We start from the raw sequence: 26,200 nt of genomic DNA on the forward strand, positions 1-26,200 counted from the left end.
ACCACGGTCATTCATGTAACTGCAGTCATCAGCCAAGCCACCGCAGGAGCGCGCATCAGTTGTTTATCACCAAGGCATAGCTGATACTGTGAATAGAGGATGGGTACCCGACCGAACCCTGACAGGACCCAAAGGCACCGGACGGGTTCTGTCACGTAGTTTTGTTTGCACGCAGCGTTCTTCCTTTCCTGCTGCAGCAGCTACAGCCCTGAAGAATGCAACTTTATCTGTAACAGTGAGAGCTGTGATCCGTGGTGCAAGAAGAATGGAGCAGTGGACAGTTATAAAGGAATACACCATTGAAACAATCCTTTGCCTGCACAATAATTTGGATTATCCTTACCTTTGATACATGTATTATGTAAATAGATCAGATGAGTCTCTTGTGTGCACTGTGCCCGTTTGTTTTACTTACGCTTGTTACTCGTGCGCTGATCTGATGTTGACAATAACAGTTGTTTATGTATATAATTGGTGCTTTTCACTGTTGGGTCGAACTCGGACAAGAAAATGCGGCCCGATCTGCACTCCGACTGTTATTTATTTACTCGTCGTTCATGTGACTGTTTACTGCACGACCTGTGCACAAGCCTCTGCATGCATCTGTGGAACCAAACAGTAGTTTAGTCCACTGTGCTTGTCATCATTCAGTCTCCAAGCCGTCTTCTTCTCATTCTTTATTATTTCCGGGGTATTGGGACGCCTCTCCAAGTCATCGAGAATGCGCACCACTGTCATTTGACTTCACATCTGCAGCTGCGCGGGGAAATCGGCCCCATAACAGCAGTACAAAATGTATCACACATGTTGTTCAAGCAATAGGGAGAAATGTGTGTGGGCTCATTCTCTTTGGTTTTGAGCCCTTCATCAACCATTAGCATTAAAACAATTAAAATGAATGTTTATTTTTCCACTAATCCTACCCTATGCTCCTTTAAGCATGGGGGAGAATAGCGCGCAGCCAAAAACAGCACAGCTGAGCGGCTTTCCTGACTTACGTGGGTGGGAAAATTGAGCTAAAGCAGAAAGGGGTAAATCAAAGAATCAATTAGCATTAGCATAGTTGCCAAACCCCCTCATTTGGTTTGATGAGGAGTGATCATGGCTAAGCACTTGGCTGATAAAAACACATCAAGTAAAGGAAAGCTGACAGAGCAAGCGGCGCATTCCAACAGGAGCCGGGTTCCTGTGAAAACTCACCATAAAAAGCCTTAAATTGACCCATATACAGATGTGGTGGGACTGAGGAGGTGACTTTATGTGTCGATGGAAACTCATCAGAATCCCGTAATAGCAGCCTGCCTACTTGCACATTCTGCTTGGCTGAGTCATTTGAAGGTCACCCTCATCAGCCATAGAGTGCAGCATCTTACTCTGCTCCTTTATCCTGGAAAAGTTTCCAAACTAGTTCGAAGGGGAATAGGCTGCTGTATGAGAGCTGTATCGTTCAGTTTTGTTCCACCAAACGGGGCACTACTTTTTTTTTGCTCAATATGTTCAACGTTAATAAAAGCTATCAAAGCAAAAACTTTACCACGCATTATCCTGCAGTTAATGAGAAAAGTGTAATTTATTGGCGCACTATATTGACTGCGCATTGAGACAACTACAACTGTTGAGCTTGATTTTCAACCAATCAGCATCGAGAAAATCAAGGCAATATCACTACGCACATGTAAACATGGAGGAGAGTAAGCAGCGCAGCTTCACCAGATAGCAGCGATCAAGCTCGATTAACACCCATAAAGTGCATTCTTCATGTCGGAAAAGATGGTGGGTAAGATCCGCAGCCCTTCACCGAAGTCCGATGGGAGAAAAAAAAAAAAAAATCAGGCAATGTGCGAAAGAGTGGCTCAAAACATCGAACACTACGGAGCTATTGCTAATCATCATGTTGGACAAACCGGTCTCTGATGTCCCAACAAACTACGGGTTTCACCCGGCCTGCTATCAGCATTTTATAGACAAAAAATGCTTGACTTGTGCACTAAAGCATCAAGATAAAAGAACGGTTGAAAGACTTGTAACCAGAACAACCACTTCTTCAAAGCCATCAACAAGCACGTTCTGCCTAAAAGCAGGTATGGTTACTCACTTTTACATTAATTTTTTATTTATTTATTTTTTATTCTGAATATGCAAATACTACAAGGCTTCCTGATTGCTTTTTAACAAAATATTAGCACATCATAATATAGAAAAAAATATACACATTCACATTATCTACCTCTCATCACCATGCCACATCAATTTATAGATAATAATCATTATGGACCATTATCAATCATACCCGCAAAAATGATCTGTTTTTGTACATTTTCTTGAACTGGTTGATATTTTGACTTTGCTTGAGTTCCGATCTTAGATTGTTCCACAGCTTGACACCAGAAATAAATATACAGAAACTTTTCAAGGTTGAATTTAATGCTGTGCAAGCTAATATATTGCCAACTGGGTTTAGAATTTATTCTTCATATCTTCAATGTAGGACTTCTTCGTGAGGCAGCTCAAATGAAATGAGATGACAGCATTCTGACACATTCGTGGTCCAGCACTGACCTATGATAATGTGTTCATTGTGACTAGATTTACTTATGAGTGAGATATTTTACACAGTACAGAAGGAGAAAGAAGAAAAAGGAGGAGAAGGAGGAGGAGAAAGAAGAAAAAGGAGGAGGAGGAGGAGGAGGAGGAGGAGGAGAAGTAGAAGAAGTAGAAGAAGTAGAAGAAGTAGAAGAAGTAGAAGAAGTAGAAGAAGTAGAAGATAAGAAAGAGAAGAACGTAGAAAAGAATAGACGAAGAGAGCGAGACACCGCCGAGAGCTAAGAAGCCAGAAGAAGCACAAGCAGCCTCCGCATCCTCCCAGCCAGCCCTACCCGCCTCCTCCTCCTCGCCGACTCCGCACTCCGTCGAAGAAGAAGAAGAAGAAGAAGAAGACATGCCATGAACCAATAATGCTTACTATTGATAATCTTTCCTGGATTGTGAAAAAGGAGGCGTTTAGCTTGGGTGCTATAGTGTAGAGTAGTCAAACACAATGCTAGCCAGAGAAGCAGCCGATAGAAACTTCATTACTCTGCCCACTGGTGCATCTCAGATTAGTTTTTCAGGGTTAACGCTGACAATGAATCGTCAAGCATGACAAACTCTTTGATTAAAACGTTTTTCAACTTTGTGTTTTTGCTTAAATTGTTAAAATCAGACCACAATAAACAGCATTTCTGCAATACCATGACTTATCACATCTTTAAGACATTTTTAATGTGCAGGCACTTTAACTTTGCCACTTCCAAAGAACTCTGTAATCACATTTTCAGTTTAAAATGAAAGACAAATCAAAATGTGTGAATAAACAGCAGCCAACGTTCACAGGAGCAAAGCTGACTTTTAAGTACTTTAGAAAACTCTCTAAATATCCTATAAATTGCATGTTATTGCTTTATTTAGCTGCAGAAACAGCTAATCAGGATTATCACTCTTCTGACAAAAGTTGTTTGTTCTTTATGGGGTCACCAAGAGGTAGCATAACCACATTTTAAGTAGAGTCAAGCATAGTCAAACAAAGGATCTAACCTGTACACTCTCTTGGAGTTTTCCTCACTGTCTTCCTGGTAGTCCTGTGTATCTGACGGTAGCTGGAGTTCTGGACTATTCTGCTGAAGAAGCCCATTTGTCTAAATTCACAAAGAAACATGCACAACACAAGCAATTACATTCGTGACAAAAGCGTAATTCAAAGGATATTAAACATGAAGGCTGAAAAGTGAATTAATTTGTAAAACGATGATAGGCAAACATTAATTATTCCAAATCTACAGTGTACTGAATATGAATGGTTTATTCCTAAAAGTGCACCAAAGCAATCTGCAGCAGACATGTAACTAAATTCTGTAAATGCTTGGAACTGGAAACACAGGACAACCATCAGACATGGACCCTCGGTCTAATTTTGTGCGGCCCCTAATGATTTTTTTTATTTTTTTAAACCATAAAATTACAGAAATATACAGAAAAGGACAAAAAAACATGAAAAAAAAAAATAAAACGTGAATTGACTATACAAAAAGATAATGGAGAAACAAAAACACACAAAACAACTACAATAACAGAAAAGTAAATGACAACTCATCCCAAATACACAAAAATGATAAAAAAAAAATGAAATAATAGTGAAAAGCAAAAAAAAAAAAACAAACAAACTGTTATATACTGTATAATACATGAATGTTGATAATCTGGTCGTCAAATCAGACAGTCACATTTTTGTGCTCGTGAAAAAAGGAATGAACTCACCACCTCAGCGGAGGAATCATGTAGTAGATTGGGAGGGTGGTAACTGGAAGACAGCGCCTGTGATTCAAGTGTACTGGAATCCTGCAGCTGCTGGACAGTGGAGAACTGGGACTGATTGTAGCTTGATTCGGACATGGTGAAGCCTGAAGGACAAGAATCAGCCCCTTGATTATTTTCCCTCACAAGTCTTTGCAGATATACTGTAGTTAGATTTTTTTTCTTGAAATCTAAAACATACGTATAAACATTTTTATTATAAATGAAACCCTCAAAAGTTTTTAGTAAAGAGGATTTATTTCAGGACCATGGCCAGCAACACTCCGTCACTGCTTGGGGGAGAATCATGACATCAAACGGACGGAGTGAGATTAAACAGCAAAAAAAGGATGAATTAACGAGGTAATAAATAGGAAAAGTAATTTATCGGAAGCCTTCATAATAACAAAAAAAACTGAAGTTAAACGACAATGCTGAATTATAAAATAAACAGATTATTAAGAGGTATGTTTTAGCATTTCTTTGTAGGTGTAGGTAAGGTAAGGTAGACAGCTTAAACAAAGTAGGAAATTAATTAACCCTTTGGATCTAATAACTTTACATTGTGAGCATCCTGACAGCCAGCCAGCATTTGAACACACTCATCTAATCCCAGTGTGGCAAAGCTACCATGCTAGGTGGTTAATTTTGACAAATTGAGGTACTTCAAGTTGACATGAATGAGTTTTTCCACTTATTGTGATTTTTGAAGTTCTTAAAAAGACTATGTAACATCAAAGAAAATTGTGGAGTTTCTGAAATATGGTAAATGGGAAAAAAAATTGCGTGCGTACGTGCGTGTACTCTGACCCACGACAGTGCAAAGCTACAGTTACAAACTGGCTAACAGATAAAGTGATTTTATTGATTTGGAACAGATTTTATTGCACCATTTGGTTAAACTGCCTTTGACCATCATTGAGATCTCAGCCTGCGGCAAGCACAGTACTTTATGTAGAATTAGACTTTATTCCACTAAAGCTAAAGTTTGTGTAAACTGGAGATGAGCAACTGGAAGGGGGGGGGGGCAATGTATAATAACAATAGCACACAAAAAGACAGAAAAATATGCAAACATCTTAACTAGACAAAATCCCTCCAAAAATGCACAGAAACGGCAGAAAAATACACAAAAATACACAACGTAAAAATAACACAAATACAAAAAACAAAAACAAAAGTTTATAAAAAGATTTCAAAAACACACAAGCACTTTGCTCTTTCCTGTATTAATACTCTGATTGGTCCTTATTCTTAATGCTGACATGAATGTTGATAATTTGGCCCTCAAATCAGACAAACACATTTTTGTAACCCCCACATATATTTATACAATTAAGCACCATCACATCAGAGAAAGAATATCAGCACATGATGTGATTGGGTCGTAGGCATGGGGCCACAAGCTCAAAAAGCTTTCCGGTCCTGTAAAACACGTTTTTATTTAAATGTTGTGCGACACATTATTTATTAATCAAAAATGATATTGTAGTTTATATCTGTTTGTATAAAGTATCACCTATGCCCACTCACTGCTATGACCTCCCTCGCCTCAAGTCCTGCATCAGACACTTTCTGAATGGCAGTGGCTCTCAGGCTGTGGTTCGTATAAGTACGTGTCCCTGCCTCCTAATGCATATTGGGTATCTGTGACAGCTGGTTTACTCCCAGGGGAATGGCGGTATGCACCACTGTTACCCTCCTTGGCTACAGATGTAGAACCTTTACATCAGGCAGAATTTTCTTGAGGTATTTTTCGAGTGTCGCTGTCATGTAGCGAACCTCTGGTTTTCTCTGTCTCTCTCCAGTGGGTCTTTATGATTTTTTTGATTCTTCGTTGAATGTCAAAGGTGAAATACTAACACATTTAAAAATGAATGAGTCAGGTTTGAGATCCCGATGCCCGTCTTTGACCCTGCGTCCAAGGTGCAACTGATTATCATACCAGACCATGTTATGTAAGCCTTTCAGGTTCTCTGGACTCATCGTTGCAGAATATTTTAAGATGTGCTGGTCTGATCGGGGGATGGTGTGTTGTTTATTTAGTCCTTCCCTGCCCGTCTTACCCTTTTGAGGACTCATTTGAAAACGTTGTGGTATAAACTCTGGGTCCTGCATTAAATTTGATGAATGTCTAACTGGAGGTTTGTCGATAGAATGATTTAATCCAGCCCAAAGTCCAAGGTCGCTGCTGATGCTGTAGAGCTCCCCAGTACTTGTTTGAATCGATCCATAAAACTGTCTCAACACTGTGTTCTGCTCGCTCTTCTTAACTAACTAATTGACCGGGATATTATTGACATTCGGGTGAGTTTGAAGGCAGTTCAGAGCCCAGGTTGTTCGTCATATCAGCACACCTGGCTTGCGCTGATGTATCCAGGCCTCTTTCCTTCCCTTCGTCATCCTCTGAGTCTGATGACCGATCATAATTTAGATCAAATTTTGTTTGTATAAATGTGTCCATCTATGCTGCGCAAAATTTGTCACAATCCAAGATAGTTAACTAATAAAACATTAATCAATCTCCCCTATCTTCCCCCTTCAAAGCAGAACTATTGAAGCAAGGAAAGAAACTGATGGGAACGAAGGTGTACATCAATGAAAACCTGACGAAACAAAATGCAAGCATTGCATGGAAGGCACGCCAAATAAAAAAAGGAGGAAAAATTGTGAGGACGTGGACAAGAAACTGCAGGATTTATATCACACCACTGGGAGAAGAGAACGGAAAACCAATCCTCATCAAAACGATGGAAGACTTGGGAAAATACGAAGGATCCACCTAAACAACAACATTACTGATGGTAATCATGGATATGGACCCAGATCTATATAAACACTGGAAACAAAACTCAGACTGTGATTTTTTTACGGAGACTGAATTAAATGTGGAAACCAAGAGTAAAAAAAGGTCTGTCATTTATTCATTTCAATTGCTAGGTGGTGGGGTGATTAAGGATTACATTAAATTTAAATTCAAAGTGTTTATTGTCATATGTGCAGTTAGAAACACGTTTTCCTGTACAATGAAATTACTACCTTGCTTATGAACTAAGATATAATACAATGAAATTACTACCTTGCTTATGAACTAAGATATAATAATGTGTTTATACAAGTTAAATCTAACAGTGGAAAATACAACGCTGCCAATAGAACTAACAACAGCTGGATTAACCTTGACGTAGAGACAAAACAAGCTGCAAACTTGTGTGTCCAAAAGAGACATTCCCGAGTGGTGACATTATGGATGAAAAGGGAAAAACCTTCCAAACACCTTCGAAAGAGGAACTATTCTTGAATTGGAGGAATGCTAACAACGTCTGGCAGGGAACAAGGCCAACACGAACAACGATAGAGAGGAGGAGGAATAAAAACAAGACAACACTGACTACAGATGAGAATACACAAAAAAGGACTGTTCAGAACAACTCAAGAATGTTTGACCAGAGAGACATGTAAACCCATGTAAATTTGCGATGGTAAAACAGGGGACGGGACCCAGATAAGCAAACTGCTTCTCTCGTCTCCTTTTTCGGCATGTACAAAAAAAAAAAAATGCGTTAAATGTGTGAATGTAACCATGTCGGAAATAAACTGAATAAATACATAAATAAATAACCTTTCTCCATCAAAAAGAGAGATGTAAATAGACTTTTCAGGAGACAAAACCCCCGTAAGGCTTGTGGACCGGACTGTCTCTCCTTCCACCTTAAAGCACTGTGATGATCAGCTGTCTCCAGTGTTCACAGACATTTTTAACACCTCACTGGAGACATGCACCGTACCAGCCCGTTTTAAGGCCTCCACCATCGTTCCTGTCCCTAAAAAGCTGAGGATCACAGGACTTAATGACTACAGACCCATCGCTCTGACATCTGTGGTCATGAAGTCCTTTGAACACCTCATGCTCTCTCACATCAAGGACATCACCGACCCCCACCTGGACCCCCTGCAGTTTGCCTATAGATCCAACAGGTCTGTAGACGATGCTTAAACCTGGCTCTCCACTTCATCCTCCAGCACCTGGACTCCCCAGGCTCCTACGCCAGGATCCTGTTTGTGGACTTCAGCTCTGCTTTCAACACTATAATCCCAGCTCTCCTTCAGGACAAGCTTTCCCAGCTGAACGTGCCAGACTCCACCTGCAAGTGGATCATCACTCAGGACCTCAAGTGGGAGCTGAACATCAGCTCCCTTATCAAAAAAGCTCAGCAGAGGATGTACTTCCTGCGGCAGCTGAAGAAGTTCAGTCTGCCAACAAAGATGATGGTATACTTCTACAGCTCCATCTTCCAGTCCATCCTCTGCTCCTCCATCACCATCTGGTACGCTGCAGCTACGGCCAAGGACAAAGCCAGACTGCAGCGCATCATCCACTCTGCAGAGAAGGTCATCGGCTACAATCTGCCCTCCCTCCAGGACCGGTACGCCTCCAGGATTTTGAGGCGTGCAGGAAAAATTGTGGCCGACCCCTCCCACACCGGTCATAAACTGTTTCAATCTCTCCCTTCTGGAAGGAGGTTTCGGTCCATCAGGACCAGAACCTCCAGACACAAAAACAGCTTCTTTCCCTCTGCCACCATCCACATGAACACACCCCAAGTCACCCACTGAACCCCCCCACCCAATCACCGCCTCCATGATGACATTATCTGCTGCACTGTATATATATATATATTTGTATTTATCCTATTTATCCTTTATTCTCTATCTATCCTTTATTTATCCCTCATCCTTTATATTTATCATTATTATTATTATTATTATTATTATTATTATTATTATTATTATTATTATTATTATTATTATTATTATTGTTGCTGGGCTGTTCTTTGTTTTTTTTATTATTATTTTTTGTTGTTGTTTGTTTTGTGCACCAACTACCAAGACAAATTCCTTGTACTGTCCTTAAAACTGTACATGGCCATTAAAAACATTTCTGATTCTGATTAAAAACATTTCTGATTACAACGCCTATACGGCAGACTGATAATGTCTGAAAAAAGTCCTAATGCTGTGGTACTAATGAAATTACTTGGTCGAAACTAACTGTTGTATAATTTATAATCTGTGTAACATTAAACAGCACAAATGTGTGCTTTAAAGGGATGCATCACTCATTTTAAAAGTTTGACCTAAATTCATTAAAATTTACTTATTAGAAGATCTATACCTCTAGAAAAACTTCCACCTAAAATGACTTGTATTCCAAGGGTTTGTGTGTCTTTAAGTCCATGATTACTTGCAAACTTCAGCCATCAGAGCGTCAGCTGCGCACTGTTTACCCCTTAGGAGGGCTCTTCTTCTCCGCTTCATTGTCGACTACAAAACCGCAGAGTTGCAACTTTCGCCCCCTGTCTGCGGTCACAGATTTCACAACTGTTATTAATCCTTTTTCAATAAAGAAAAGCCGAAAAAGTGGACAATTTGACCGAAAAAGCTGGCTTAATGATTTGATCGCATGCTGAAAGTTTCACTACAATATAAAACAACGAGATGTTTACAGGCAGTGTGGCCATGTGATTTCAAAATGGTGGAACACAGTAAGGCTGAGCGGTATACCGGTTCATACCGAATATATATGTATATAATTTCATTATGATATGAATTTTTAATATGCCGCCGTACCTGTGTATTTGATTACATAGCTTTTGGAACACTATGCTGCGCCGCGTTTCAGACCAGACCCTTTTCAACGTTGCACTTCTAAATAGGAAGGTAAACAGCAGCGCTCTGGTGTTAGCTGTGGTGTAAATCATATGTGTAAATGGATAAAAAAGACAAGTGAAAGCTCTGAAGCTGCATGTGAGCATGTGCCTGCTTGTGCATGCCTCTGCAACAGGAAAACAACACTCACGAACACGGAGGCACAGTTAGCTTAGCATGTCGGCATTTTGGCAGTAATACACAAAAAAGAGAGCAAAGGATCGCAATTTGTAAAATAAGTCCTTACCTGCTGCACTGTATATATATTTCTATTTCTCAAATGTATCCTTTATTCTCTATCTATCCTTTATTTATCCCTCATCCTTTATATTTATCATCATCATCATTATTATTATTATTATTATTATTATTATTGGCTTGTTTCTTAGTTTTTTTGTTTTGCGCACTGACTACCAAGTCAAATTCCTTGTGCTGTCTTAAAAACTATACTTGGCCAATAAAACGTTTCTGATTCTGATAAGAAACCACCACACCATTGAGTATGCAGCATTTGAAGCTAGAAATCAAGCTAATGCTAAAGCTAAGAATAGCGCTGCTATTGCAAACGTATTACTATTAGTGTGGAATGTTCACTAATCATGACAGTAAAATAAACCATCCTAAATCAATCTACTGCAGAAATTCCTCTCTCAACCAGTAGAAAATGCTGTGAACACCTGATTATGCATGAAAAAAAAATACCGTCATATACTGTGAAACCATTAGAATTATGAATAATACCGTGATATACATTTTTGGTCATACTGCCCAGCCCTAGAACACAGGCTCTTAACTGTAAAGTAGTCTAATTTTAAAAGGCTATTAAATACATTTAGTGCGTAACAATGTGTTGTGTTAGGTGAAAATCTTCTAATAAGTGCATTTCAAAGATTTTAGGCCAAACATAGTGGATCCCTTTAATAAACCTGTGTGATAATCCACCAACAGGCCAAAACTTTCAAGGTTTCTTTCATTATATATATATATGGTTAAGGTAAATGTTAATGTAGGTCAAATGAGCAAAATTCTGTTAATGGTGTTACACAAACACCTTCCAGCAGCATTCTTACCAGCAGAACAATGTACAGTCCTCAGCTTTTTCTGGAATGGATTAAATGACTTACAGTAGTTAAAGCAGTGTGGGCATCCTTCTGTGCATTAGAACAGCTATTTCTGCAGCAGAACGGATTTCAGATGAAGCATAAAATTGACACCTGCAAACTTTAGAATACAGCAATTTGCTTAAATAAGTGTCTGAGGTAAGCAAAGTGACTGTTTGGAGCAAAAACACTATACGGCAGGCTTTTACACAAATCTGTGGGGATGTGCTGAAAGCTTTTAAATTACTGTCTTAGTAATACATTAGATTATATGTAGTTAAAAACACAATGGACCTCTTTAATTTGTGCTAATGAAGATGGAAATGTTGCCAGTCGAAAGGCATTTCACCTGAAAAGATGTTTTTATGAATTGGATTTATATAAAATCTGAATATAACCAAATTATGGGGAAAGTTAAATTTAAAGAGTTTATGTGTCCAAACAACTTGATGAGTAAAATTATGAAACAGAATGAGTGTCAAGCTGAAACATAATTCAGTTTAAAAACAAATACAAAGAAATTAATTTCACAAGGTACAGGAATTAATCTGATCACTAATAACCAGTGGTTTTTCTTGTTGTTTTTTTCTGTTTTGGTAATTAGCTATAGACTATTTGTGAATATGTAGATTGTTTGTTTAAGGATTTATGGGTAATTAATTGTATTATTAGTTGTACTTAAAAAAGCTAAATCGGTAGTGTTGGTGGATCATATCAATGGTTTATTTCTGCTGTTGTAATACATGGTTTCTAAGTTTTAGGTTTTCTAAACTGTTGTTCTTTAATCATTTTACATGTTTGAAGTAAGACATCAATCAATCAATCTAAACAGTGTCCTCAGAAAGAAAATGGTGGTTCTAAAACAGTGGTTCTCAAACTTTTTTGGTCCAAGAAACCCATTTCTCTTATTTCTGAATCCAAGTACCCCCTTTTGTCCGACTACAACATTTTGCATAGAAAACTATTTACTATTTAAAAACAACAGTAGAGGATAATGATGAAATAAACGAGTGATAACACATCCTAACACATCCGAGATTAAATCCTAATCTCATTTTGTAAATAAGCGGAAAGAAACACTATTTTGTGAAGTGGTTCCCAACATTTTTTGGATCGTGACCCCATTTTGATATCAAGAATTCATTTTTGATCATGTTTGAGGTCAGATATACTGTATATACAGTATATATATATATATATTTTTTTTTTAACTGTATTTTAGTTGATCTAGATTTATATTTCACAAAGTGAAAGTATAGATATGAAGCTGTTTAGGATCGTGTTTTACTAATAATAAAAAAAAGAAAAATAATTAAAAGTACTCAAAAATCGATTAAAATTTTTCAGAAATTTCAGGCGACCTCATTTAAACTCCAGGCGACCCCACAAGGGGTCCCAACCCCAAGGTTGAAAAACCCTGATTTAGTGCCTCCTGAATAGATTTATTTCTATACAGTAGTTTTGATCATTTCTGGTCATCTCACGCCTGGTGTGGGCCCAACAATGACACTTTGATCTCTCTTTCTTAAGTACCCTCTGTAGTGCCATTGCGTACCTCTAGGGGTACACGTACCCCCATTTGAGAAACAGAAAAAAGTGGAAAATTGGCGAGGCAGAAAACTTAAAGTAGTGCTTATTTTTACCTTGTGTGAGGGATTGCTGGTCAAACGGAGTCTGAGGAAGTGCTGGTGTCTCAAACTGGCTGATGTTCTGAGTCAATGAATGTTGAGTCGTCACATAGGAGTCTTTAAAGGGGGAAAAAATGGGCGGGTGGGAACAGTTAGAACGCAACAAGAAAAAACCCAGAGGTTGAGATTCTGCTCATTGAAAGCATGGTGACTGTACCCTCTCTAAAGCTTTAAACATCTACCACTGTGATTGTAAACTGCTGTATTTACCATCTCCTTGTACAAGCGGTTGGTCAGTCAGTGGTGCCTCTAGTGTAACTTGCTGGTCTCCTCTCACAACCTCAGTCTGGCTGAGCCCCAGTAAGCTCTGCTGCTCTGCTGAGGTTGCAGATGTTTGCTGGAAAGAATCACTCTCCATCTCTACCTGCATGTCATGTGCCACAGAGCCTGTGGTCAGGGGGTCTGCTAACTGTGGCTGCTGGGCGAGTTCATACCTAAAGGACGAACAAATATTAAGGACCAAAAGCTTGGAACAAATGTGAGATCAAAACACCAACCTGTGTGTCTTCATATGCTTCCTACAGTTGGGGGAGGACTTGAACGTCTTCTGGCAGTAGGGGCACATGTATGGTCGCACGTCACTGTGAGTGGTCATGTGACGCCTCAGGCTGCCGCTGGTGGTGAATGTGGTGTCGCACATCAGACACTTGTACGCCTTCAGACCCGAGTGAGTCCGGATGTGAGCTTTGAGGACTCCAGAGGAGGCAAAACCACGACTGCACTGCACACATTTGTAGGGCCTTTCTCCAGTGTGGGACCTGGGAGGGTTTTCAGACACACAGTGCTTTAACATATGAAAAATGTCCTTTTATTGCAATGGAAAGATAAATTATGATAATTCTGCAGTAAAAACAATGTTGTATTCTATTTGATTTTAGTGTAGAAGAAATAAACAATCAAATTTTACAAATTTCAAACTTTTTTGCTCAATGGGAAAGTGTCTGACCTATATAAAAAGCCAAGTATTTATTATGTAAGTTTGATATATATATATATATATATATATATATATATATATATATAAATAAACACACTAGTTCATTAGTGAGCTGCAAAAACTCTGACAATTGTGTGTAACTATAGTTTGCTAATGAAAGCTGAAATGCTCAAGTGGGATAACAACACAATCCTGAGTATTAATTGGTTTGTCATTTATTTTGGACTGCAGGATATGGAAGCCCGTTTCAGCCACACACCAAGGAAAGTCATAATTATGAGTTAGAAAGTCATAAATATGAGTTAGAAAGTCATAATTATGAGAAACAGTCATAATTATGAGAAACAGTCATAATTATGAGTTAGTAAAGTCATAATTATGAGAAACAAAGTCATAATTATGAGTTAGTAAAGTCACAATTATGAGAAACAAAGTCACATTTTGGTACATCCATCTGTACCCATGGCACTGACCATAAATCTCCATTTGTTGTTCAATAAACTGCTACTTCAGCCACATCAGTTTTATCCTTTCAACGCTAGAGCCTCTTTTTGCATATTTCTATGTGAATTTGCAAGTAAACAAAGTATTTCATCATTTGTAAAGCCTTGTCTAACGTAGTCTTCAATAGTCTTATCAGCCATCTCTCAGTGTCAGCTCACCACATGAACAAGCTGCTGTAAATGTGTAAAAGTATCTCATAATTGTGATGTTTTTTCTCATAATTATGACTTTCTATCTCATAATTATGACTTTACTAACTCATAATGATGACTTTCTTTCTCATAATGATGACTTTCTATCTCATAATGATGACTTTCTATCTCATAATTATGACTTTCTTTCTCATAACTATGACTTTCTTTCTCATAACGATGACTTTCTTTCTCATAACGATGACTTTCTATCTCATAATGATGACTTTCTTTCTCATAATTATGACTTTGTTTCCCATAATTATGACTTTCCTTCTTGTTTTTTTTTTTTTTAGTGGCAGAAACGGGCTTCCATAGCAGGAAGCCAATAGGAAGCCTTGGTGCAAGCGTGTGTGTTTTTGACATGTGATATCAAGGATACAATAAATACTCGCTCGGCTTTCCATAGACCTCACTGAAAAGAGTTTCAACAAACTCGTATCTGAAGGAGAACAAGAGCAAACCTCCACCAAGCCACAAATCTCCTCTTTGTCTGATATTGGCAGTTATCTGGATCAGTAATCTTGATCCTGGTACCATGATCATTTACAGCTTGACAGGCTTGAAAAAAAATTCTATAATTTCTATTAATAACCATACAGTAGGTTCAAATGGACACCCCCATTTGAAAAAAAATACAAATCAAATTCAAGATGAAATGCACAACCTAGATCTGATCTGAAAGAAACTCAGAGGAGTAATTGACAAACCAACCTGACACAACTGAGTCAGATTTAATAAAGATTGGACAATTACGAATCAAAATTTTGCAAATGATTATAGGGATTTTTTTTATTTTTCAAACTGATCCAGAATCAGTAATATCCCTCTTTAATGTAATCTTCTAAGGCGTAAAGTCTATCTTTGGTTTGTCAAAATCTGTAGTTTTGGCATAATCCTGCAAACAGACAAACAAACACATAAATATGTAAATAAATATAATTATAGATCATGTTTATTTTGACCTCCTTGGTGGAGGTAATAATACTCCCCTGGATGCAGTGCAGTGAACGTATTTCATGTCATTGAAATAAAAAAGAACAGCAGGGCTCTTCACAAACGTTTCCAGTGGTGGCGCAGCATTTGGTTGCTCCCTTTTCTTTTTGCATTTTGGGTCAGTGTACAGTCATGGTTAAGGTCTATGGATATTGTTTTGCAAATCACACCACAAAGTATTTTGCGTTCTTGAAGGCAAATGTACCCACTTTTTGAATATGATTATCCTGCTAGGTAAAATGTCTATTTTTTAAAGCTAAAGCTATATCAAATTTATGTATAAAACACTTTATCATCAGTATATGCTAAAAAACAATTATCGAAACAAATAACAACAGAATAACTGAGCATGAAAAGAAATGGAATTGTGGTATGAATGTATGGGGAGTGGTTGGGGTGAGATGGGTTGCTGGAAGCCGGTTTTGTTATTTTATTCTGTAAATAAATACATTAAAAAAAATGTAAATTAAAAACAAGCAGTGGCTGAAATCAGGTCATTTATTTTAATTTTAAAAGAAGACGTAACAAAAATGTTTGAAATAACAGCAAAGCATAACAGGTTATTCACAGTGACAGAACCAACTTGGCATCTGCATTGCTTCACCCCATGGAATTCAATTCAGAGGGGCTAGCTCTTATAGTGGGGTCATCTAAACCTCTCCCCTGGGAGAACCACAGCTGAACATCTGGCCTGGCATCATAGTCCATCAGTTCTGGCCCATCGATGCTGATTCTGATGAAATTTCAATAACAGGCCCTCAAATCTGACTTTTGTGTTGAGAAGCCTCTCACACGCTAATATTGAGTGGAATGATGCATGCGCTGCGCGTGTACGCTTTATCACTCCACTTGGTGCGTTCTTCCCCACCCCCTGTCCCAGGTCCGATAAGCAAGCCCCACATGCGCTCCGTCATTCTGCTCAGCGTGCTCTACCCCGCAACCCTCCGCCCCACGTCAGCCAGGCGCGCCCCCCAATGCGCTCTGTTGCTACGCGTGCCCGGACGCCACAACACGTAACACTCCGTTTCCTCCTTTTGGATTTTCAAAATAAGGCCACCCTACGCACTCCCACAGATGCGATCAGATCAAAATACTCGCATATGCGACCAATTTGGTCGCAGTCTTGAGCCCTGAACAGAGCTTAGTTTAAACAGCAGGAAGAATTTCGCTGACCTTTCTGAGTGGAGTTTGCATGTGCTACCAATGCACATGCAAGCAACTTAAAAATGTGTATGTTAGGTGAATTGTAGTTGCAGAAATTGCCCTTGAATGAGTGAGTTGCTTGTTGGTTGGTTGGTTTGTTTCTGTGCCCTACGACAGAGAGGCAACTTGTACATGGCGTACAACCCGTACACCCAATCAGAGCTGGAATTAGGCACCAGCAGACGATCATGACCCTGAGTGCAGGAAGCAGTGGGTGGAGAAAGAGGATAAATGAGTTAAGACTTTTGAAATATTTATGTTGCGTCTTTAGGCCTGTTTCTTGGTATGCCAACATCACTGTGGTTTGCTTATAATTATTAGAGTCCTGACCACCAACCGCTGAGTGAACATTAATGCAGGCAGAAAGAAAAAGCCAAACCTTATGCAGATTTCTTTGTCCTTTGTTCATTAGGTTGATAAATGTTAAAAAGCAGACATGTCCCCTTGTTCTGCTCTGATTTAGTCTGAATAATTATCTGTGTAATTGTGTTTATCACAGTAACTGCCCTGTGCTTCTTTCAATGATGGACATTTTCCTAACACAAATTTTCTTATTCTAATCACTTCTTCCACAATTGTTTTTGATTCTTACCTATTATTTAACCTAATGCCTAGAAAGGTCAAACTGAATTGCTCATCTCAGACCAATATAACGAGTTAAATGTAAAATATATGATATGCAATTCATTAAATCTATATCTATGTCGGCAGCAAAGAAGATTCATGTAGAGGTTCCAAACATTAAAGCACAGTTATGGTGCCAACGGGCATCAATGAATGAAACTCAATATTTAGCTGAGTCTGGAACACTTTTAAGCAACTAGCATTCACAGAGATTTGGAATCCCACAAACTATTACTTGAACAAAATGAGGTAGCAACAATGGACTGAAAAAAACCACAACTATTAGCCTTAGCATTATGTCCAATGACAAGGAAATTACATGTTAGATTTCTTTTTTTTGTGAATTTCTTATTTAATTTGACAGAGAAGGGCCGAGTTTGTGCTGGCTGCATGAGTGAAGACGAGCCTCTCTAGAGAATGTGTGTTTGGTGTGCATGTTTTTGTCTTACCATGGTCTTCCACTAGTAAACAACAACAAAAGACTAGTCGTGATTCTTCAATGCATCAAGCAAGATTTCTGAAACGCAGCCATCTTGGCTGTGATGCTACCATGAAAGTACTTACTGGCAACTACTCATCAAAAACACAGCCATGGATGCTCGGCAAAGCAAAGAAAGAAACATTTTCTCACAATTGTACACAATTGGACACGAGTGAATCTGAGAATGACTTGCACGTAGACATTCCGCTTGAAGGATTCTTTCAGCCTTATCTATATGAAGCCAATTTCAGTGACAAAGAGTAGTCAGACCTCTGTCAAAATAGCAAATCAAGCTTGTCTGTGCTCAGGCTGTAGGAGAAGGCAGACTGAAAAATATTAAAAAGTAGAATTTAAGTATATATGCAAGTGCTATAGTTTAAATTAAAGCTATTAAAGGCTCCGGCTTCAGCTCCTGGAGCTGAATTTGGTGGCTCCAAACATGGATAGGCCATGGAGCAATAATTTTGTTGGGCCACAGAATGTCACAATACCTGTTAATGACAATCATCATAAATGAGTGTTGACGAATTTTGTGCCAGACAAAATGATGGCACCATGTAAATAAGGAAACTCTATTCACAGAAGTCTTTTTACAATGAACTGCTAAACATGATCAAGGCATCTTTGAGATTAATTCGTGTAATGATAATAATGATGATGATACAAATTCTGTAGGCGTTGTGTGGGTGTGAGCTATAAAAAAAAAAAAAAAAGCTATCAGTATGAAGGTGAAAGAGGCCGTGCTGGTACCATAAAGAGGTACCAGCAAAGGTGGCCATATTCTAAAAAGCAGACTGGCAACATGTTGAGGCGTAAAGCTACTTCTGAGAGTAACTCCTCAGTACACGACATGATGTACTGGTAGTTCTGTAGGTATTTGGCCGCATAAGGGAAAGCCACACCAAATAAGGCAAGTGGTAACACCTTTGTCGTCAATTTATCTGTACAAGGTTATGATGGGGTTGTAGTTCATCCCCCACTTCTGACCCACTACACTACTTACTCACCATTTACACTGATGTCCACACCACACTCAGTTTCATTCAACTCACACATAGTTTAGCAGCAGGTGTTGCCATGCAGGCCGACCTGCTATTACGGTCATGTATTTCTGTAGTCTGTACTTCCTCCTCGCCCTTCTCTCTCTTTTTTTCTGTTTCAGATGTCTTGGCGCTGGCAGTTCCTGATCTGTGGGTCTCAACTAGTGCTCAACTAGTCTGTGATATTCTGATCTTCTTTCTCTTTATTCTGTTCTTCTTTCATGTATTTTAAATATTTTGTGATGAGCGCTATGAGATGAATATGTTGGAATTAGCGCTATATAAATAAAGTTGAAATGAATTTTAAGATTTGTGATCAAGTGTCTGATTTAGCGACAGATGAGCCATTGTCTCTCACCTTATGCCACGGTTGACTTACTTTATTATTTTCTGCTCACCTCCACGAGCACTTCCATCTTATCCACACAATATTATTATAATATAACTTTTATTACCATGACTTCAGCACATTTGCATCCATCCTAATATTGACTTACTATCAATGACATCAAGTCATCTGAGAAGGAAAATTTCCTGAGATGAGTAAATGTCATCCCTGTATTTGTTAAACAGAATTACCAAGTCTAATTCCATCAAAACTGTTTACAAAAATCTATATTTGCAGGATGACGTTTGGAACGACAAAATCCAATTTGCCGCAGAATGCCATTTTAACATCCCATGACACAATCTTTTTCTCCACAATTGGGTAACATTTTCAATGTTAGTGCTTTTCTGTTTATTGCAACTCATTATTTCGCCTTTTATTTTCCAGGCTCCACTTTACTTTTGAAATGTAATGTTAACTGATTCTACATCACAGATCTCGATGTGCTTATTTTTCTGCATTTTCATGTGTGTTGAAAATAATGAGCAACAGCAACCTTTTGAAATGGCAATCACGATAGAAGAAAATATGTTTTCCTCTGTTGCGCTCAGTTTGAGGAGGTCATACATTATTTTAGGAAGTCACGTTTTCATTGATTTAACATTTTGCTCTTTTATGTCTTTTATTTCGGTTCTTGAATTAAACCAATTGACAAAACCCGACCAATATTCTAACCTTGCAAAGTGTTAAGGCAAGGCAATTTTATTTATAGAGCACAGTTCATACACAGTGTTACTCAATGTGAAAGTGAAACATTCAAACAGAGATTATAAAATATCAAAATGAAACGGTGAAATGGTGAAAGCCATGAGAACGTTGGGCAGACTGTCTATTGTAGCATCAGAGCACAAAGACTAATGCTGTAATGCAACTGTTTTTCTCCCACATGTTTACATGCAGAAGATAAGAAAAGGTAGGATTTAATGTATGGTATTAACACAGCTCATTACTTTGTAAAAACCATCCAGTTAAAAAAATCACTTTACAGTGAAGCAAAGTCAAGGCTCTAACTGAGGCTGGGTTATAACCTAACCCTAAAAAAATGTGCGATATTGGGTTATAACCTAACCCTAAACCTAACCCAGACGCTAGGTAATTTGTCTGTACGCCAGCCGTACAAATACAGTAGACACTTTCTATAATTACTGACACATTGTGGGCTCATTGCTATTTCGTGAATTCTGATTCAAAGTATCTCTGAGTATCTTCTGAGATCTTGTATTGAATGCAGGAAATCTTGAACGTACCTGACATGCTGTTTCAGATGGCTTGACTTCTTATAAGCTTTATTGCAGAACTGACATTTGTAAGGCCGGTCATTTCCCACCACGTCCAGGTACTGCTGGAAAGCCAGTCGAGGGTTTTGGGACGGGGTGAGACCTGATGAAGCCAACAAGCATCCAACTTATAAATCCCAACACATGAGAAACACAAAGCTGTTCTAAGTGTTTGCTGTCCTACCAAAGTCGGTGATGAGGATGGGTTCTTGGAAAGGAATATCGGGAAGGGGTAGGTTGCTCTTGGATGCTTTGGCTTTGTTGGTTTTCCGTGGAAATTTGTGCTTCTTTTGTTGCAGGCCTTTGAAGTGAGAAGCAATGTGTGTCTTTCTGTGGCCTGACGTACGAAAGATCTTGTCACAATGAGGGCAGGGGAAAGGACGCACACCTGGGAAAGTGTTGAAACAACTATTGTAAGAAGAATAGGATAAAAATTCCAAAAGGGAATTTGTCAGATTAAAAAAATACATATTTTCTTAGATATTCATGGATTTATATTATTACATGTGGTTTTAAAAAGGCAAATACATTTTTGATTGCTTCCTGTCAAACATTTTAATCAAAGTATTTCAATTTGGTACATCAATGGCACAGCAGTGGAGAGCGTATGCAGCACAGACTTAAAATTAGCACAGAGACCTCCCACCCTCACCGAGGACTGTTTTTGCTGCTGAACTCTGGAAAGAGGTTCCGCAGCCAGATTACCTCACTGGACAGTAAGAAAGACAATATAACCTCACTGGACTGTAAAAATAGACAATATAACATACATTAAAAAAATGTGCAATATATTTATCTGTATAGGAATTGTACATAACTTTTCTCCTTAATATCTATTTATAGCTGCACCTAATTATTTTTTTACCTTATGTAAATACTTGCTGCTGTTTTTTATCCTGTTTTTATCCTGCAATACGAGCCAATGCGACAACATTTTGTTCTTATCTGTACTGTAAAGTTCAAGTTTGAATGACTAAGAAAGTCTAATTTGGTTCCCTTTATGAGTTAAAACATGGCTATTACAATCAGATTTTGTTATTGGCTAAAAAAAAATGTGTTTTGTGACGTTTTGGTGGCTTCTTACATCACTGTTAGCCCACGTACAACAATAAAAACCCCGGCATTTAGTTTTGCTTTGAAGGAAAGTGTTTAAGAGCTAAAAATACACTTACTCAAGTGTTACATTGCCATTGGAGAGGCCATTCATTATAAATGCACAAGTAGCCTCAAGGATTGTTTTTCCTTTTTTAATTAACCATTATAAAATGAGTGTTCTGGCTTTGACGTATGAAAAAAATGAAAAAAATGGAGAAAAAAAAACGTGAATCTAAGCTACATCTAAAGCAGAACAACTAAACTCACACAGAGCCAGCTTTTGCTACTTCAATGATAAGCCAACGTAACAATTAGTTGCAGATACTAAACATGCAGCAAAAGAAAAACACAAAGCTGCAAATTTGGCTGTGGGAGAAAGCATATAGAGCATACAAAATAAATGATTATTTGATAATCAAACACACTTTGACCCTTCCAACCCGCTACTTACCAGTATGTAGCCGCATGTGTACTTTCATGCTCCCAGAAGTAGAGAAGCACTTCAGGCAGCATTGACACTCAAAGGCCTTTACGCCCGTATGTGTTTTCATATGTGCGGTGAGGGTGCTCTTCACAGCAAATGCTCTGAAGCACTGTTTGCACTTGAATGGCTTCTCGTGGGTGTGAATACGAATGTGGCGCACAAGGTCGCTGGGTTTCTTGAATTCCTTGGAGCAGTACGGACATCCATGCCATCGGATGCCATCCTCCTCCCTGATGGAGCCTGAACATGTGAGAAGAATGAAACAAACCCCCTGAGTCGGCGTTTTTTTTTATGTATAAGGGTTAGGATCTGAAAACTTCCCAAGGACAGAAAATCATAAATTCAAAGGTTATTTTACTCAAGATTTCCACAAGAAATAAGAATATGTTAACGGTATGTACCAGAGATTGGCAACTTTTATTGCAACAAGGGCCACAAAAATGTGATTGTCTGATCCGAGGGCCATATTATCAACATTCAAATCAGCATTTTAAATAATGACCAATTAATTTACAATTAATACAAGAAAGCACAAAGGGTTCTGTCATCTTATGTATACTTTTGTTGTTGCTTTGTCTTATTTTTTTTAAATTTTTTGTTTGAGTTTTTTGTGCATTTTGTTCTTGTTTTGTACTTTCTTCTCATTGTGTATATTTTTTGTTGTTCTTTTTGGTTTGAGTCATTTGTTGCGTGTTTTTGAGAAATGTTGTGTATGTTAAGTGTATTTTGTGTGTTTTTGTTGTCATTCTGGGTGTTTGGAGTCATTTTCTGCTTTTGAGGTCACAAAAAATTTGACCAAGCACTGCGCCACTCCTTGCCACTGTCTGATATAAACCTATTTGTTAACTGCTTAGGATTTGTTGATGAGGAACTTGGAGAAAAGTGCTAAGATTTTAGGACGTTTTTGAACTGCTGTCCTTCTTACCTGGCATTTGGATGGGCTTCTTAAAAATGCTCCTCTTCTTCTCCCTGATATGCTTGTCAGTACTTTGTACTTTCTTGCTTTCGACAGCAGCTGCTCCATTAGTCTGGTTCTGAGACACTGTGGATGTGACCTCTTTGGGTTGCACCACACTCAGGCCGCTGTTCTCCAACGCTTGCTAAAGAAACAAAAGTATAATAGTCCAATGAGTCACTTCAGGCATTGATTCAAACAGAAACTGGCTATGTTTCTTGTTAAAGTCCCACTGTGTTGTAGCATTGATTAGAACGAACATTTTCCATTTATTGTTCCACTCATGCCTTATGCTGCTTAAAGCTGCAGCATGTAGAATTGAGGGACTGGAATTGAATCAACCACGCTTCCCCCTCCCCTCACCGTTTCAAATTCAGCAGTATCCTCATGAACGTGAACATCTGTGGAGCTTTCTGATGTTTTCGAGACTCTGACATGAAAGCACTGTTATCACTCTGAAAGCAGTATGTGGGGTGGATGCCCGCTTTGAGTCCACACAGACCTCCATGGAGTCCATTTCATCCAAATATGTTTGGGGCTTTAGACTGTTGCTTCTCCACGTCTGTCTTCCTTTTTTTTTTTGGCTTGTTTTGCCATGTAACCATTATACCTATCTTTTCCTGCTGGAACGACTGCCATTGCAGTCGTGAATGTGAACGCGACTTTAGATGAGCAGCCAACAGTAAGGCTCAAAACAGCTCATGGGACACTGTAGATCTCTGATTGGCTGGAAAGTTTTCTAAAGCTTGAATACAGAGCCAAGAAAAGGAGCAGAGGTCCAGTGTCCTCTCATAACACCTTGGATTACAATTTGCTCAAAGGTGAGTATGAATGGTGCCAAAAAAAAACTTTAACTGCAGCTTGGACATAAATAATAATAATGATAATGATAATGATAATAATGATGTAAGTATCCTTTTCAGTGAGATTCAAATTAGACTAAAACTTCACACATGAACAACCCCAGGATTCTGCAGTAGTAACACTAAAAACTGCCATAAGAATGAATGCTGAATCAAAAAATTCAGACACAACAACAGCAGTCTCATAATATGTGCGTTCAATGCTCTTAGTGGAAAAAGAAGGAACAGTAAATTAGCCCTCATGTTTTGCCACGACAATATACAAGAAAAACTTTGACATTCAAATTTGCAAAAGAATTAGAAATAACTGATTCCTGTGTGAGTGAGCTCTTTGAGGGTGTTTTGTTTTACAAACTGCAGTAGATCTGTTTTGTTTTAAGTGGTCCTTGACTTTGTTGAAACAAGGAGGTGACTGCTATCGGAATGTGTTTGGCTACTCTTGTGAATTTTATTTTAGGTTTACTGCATATAGGCCACAAGGCATTTTAGATGTCAGGCTGACAGTGATGCTCAGATGTTTTCCTATCTACGGTTTGTGCAGATATTTGTACTAGTGGCTTTCAAAGACAACAGTAAGTAGAAAAGTTATCTGTACAAAAATTCTTGTGTTAGTTCTGTATGTAATGCCTTTTTAATATTCTATGTAATAGCCTATGTGGGACTGCTTCACCAGAACACTTCATCAGAATGTATATCCTGCAATGCTCTCCTTTGTTTGCTAGAACAAAGTAAATTAAGCCAAAGACAACTGTTTGGACTAAGAACTTCTTCCACAAACAGTGGCTTTAACTCATTTACTAATTTTTTTAGCCACTCTTTGCAAATACTTTAACTACAAGCGTTGCCATAACATCTGTAGATTAAGTGGTTTCTTTGACATACAATATATGAAAAGTGGCAATCTTACTCCAATTGTCATTAATTCACTTTTAATAACAGTAAAAGTGTATTTGTCTTGTTCACTGCTTGGAATACTCATGGGTTAATTAGGTAAATGCATGAAAATCAAAGCCATGCAATAATGAGAGACATTTGCAAATTATTTAAAAAAAAAAATAGCAAAAGGCAAGGTCAAACTACCTGTAAAGGATGCAAAATAGGAACTTTAGAAAAAAACTTAACCAAATTATGCATTAATTGACCCCCACAACCTGAAAAGTGGCCTATAATTGCATGAATTTGTCATTGAAATGTATTCATTTATTTAAAACCAGAAATTAATCAGGAGCTGTGCTGACAGGAGTTAACTATCTGTCAACCATCACATTGTCCTCATTAACCTGGATGAATGAGAATCCTAACTTTCCCAAAAACCTTTTAGCTGGGAAAGTTTAATTTCCCTTTAGAGCTTTTTAATGAGCTGAGGAATTTAGTTCATCGCCTTTAGCTGTAATAGTCATTAGAATGTAAGCCATATAGAAACCAAATGTGTAGAAGAATATAAACCAGAAAATGTGCTTTCTCTTACTACTTTTCTATTGTAAACAACTGATGGTCACCCACTTGCAGGATATCTTGGTTGATGGCTGTTTCCATGGCGATTGCAGGCTCTGGAGGCTGAGGCTGGGCCGTCTCTCCGCTGACCTGCTCCGACAGCTCGAGTAGTTGCTGGATGACATCAGTTACTCCCTCCCCACCATCAGAAACCTCAGGGCCATGGCCTGTTGATTCCGTTTCCTATAGAGTTAGAGAAGGAAGAAAACGATGAGAAGATTGTTTTATTGTTGTATAATATCTCAGAAAATAACCAAGTATCAAGTAAAATGCATTCAAGTTTTTTAAATGCCCTTTAAAATACTGTGTGGTTGTGGATGGGATGGTTTCGCAGAGGTAATGTCTGTGCATATGAGAAAAATACATTTCTTTAAAAGCCTAAAGTACATTTGACGAACTAATAGCAATATATTACCATCATCATCTATATAGCCACACTGGACTGGAAACCTTGGAGAAAACATGCCCCATTGCCTAATGGCTGATAACAAGGTGCTATCAAGGCTAAAGCTGTTAGCAATAAGGCAAGAGCAAGAACTACTGAGCCAAAAAACAAACAAACATGATTGTTGATGAAGAGTGTAAAGTAAGTGGCAAATAGGCTTTTCACTCTGCAGCAAAATATATTGAATGGAAAACGAAGAAAGAAAAAGTACCAGCAATACATGCAATGTTTCTGCTTGCTTTCTAAAGACAGGGAACCTTGCAATTCATTGCAATATATTCTTAAATACAGAACATGCCATATCTAGTACCTCAACCAAATGGGTGAAATGGTTGAAGGTTTGGTTAAATGGTTTAAGTCCAGATTTTTTGCTCTTTTCTTCATGCCATTTACGAAA

At 38.3% G+C, this 26,200-nt stretch overlaps 1 protein-coding gene across 1 annotated transcript in view; it reads right to left on the minus strand.

Moving 5' to 3' along the window:
- Window positions 1-26,200, minus strand: part of znf236 (zinc finger protein 236) — a 97,022-nt gene that overhangs the window by 59,767 nt on the left and 11,055 nt on the right. The window contains exons 4-13 of the mRNA XM_028470493.1: window positions 25,368-25,541; window positions 22,972-23,146; window positions 22,014-22,286; window positions 20,652-20,855; window positions 20,438-20,570; window positions 13,324-13,584; window positions 13,037-13,260; window positions 12,782-12,883; window positions 4,294-4,436; window positions 3,574-3,674 (exon numbers count right to left, since the gene is read on the minus strand). Of these exons, the coding sequence (XP_028326294.1) occupies window positions 3,574-3,674; window positions 4,294-4,436; window positions 12,782-12,883; window positions 13,037-13,260; window positions 13,324-13,584; window positions 20,438-20,570; window positions 20,652-20,855; window positions 22,014-22,286; window positions 22,972-23,146; window positions 25,368-25,541 (1,790 nt within the window). The remainder of the gene's footprint in view (window positions 1-3,573; window positions 3,675-4,293; window positions 4,437-12,781; window positions 12,884-13,036; window positions 13,261-13,323; window positions 13,585-20,437; window positions 20,571-20,651; window positions 20,856-22,013; window positions 22,287-22,971; window positions 23,147-25,367; window positions 25,542-26,200) is intronic.

Source organism: Gouania willdenowi, chromosome 16, assembly GCF_900634775.1.
Source record: "Gouania willdenowi chromosome 16, fGouWil2.1, whole genome shotgun sequence".
NCBI lineage: Eukaryota > Metazoa > Chordata > Actinopteri > Blenniiformes > Gobiesocidae > Gouania > Gouania willdenowi.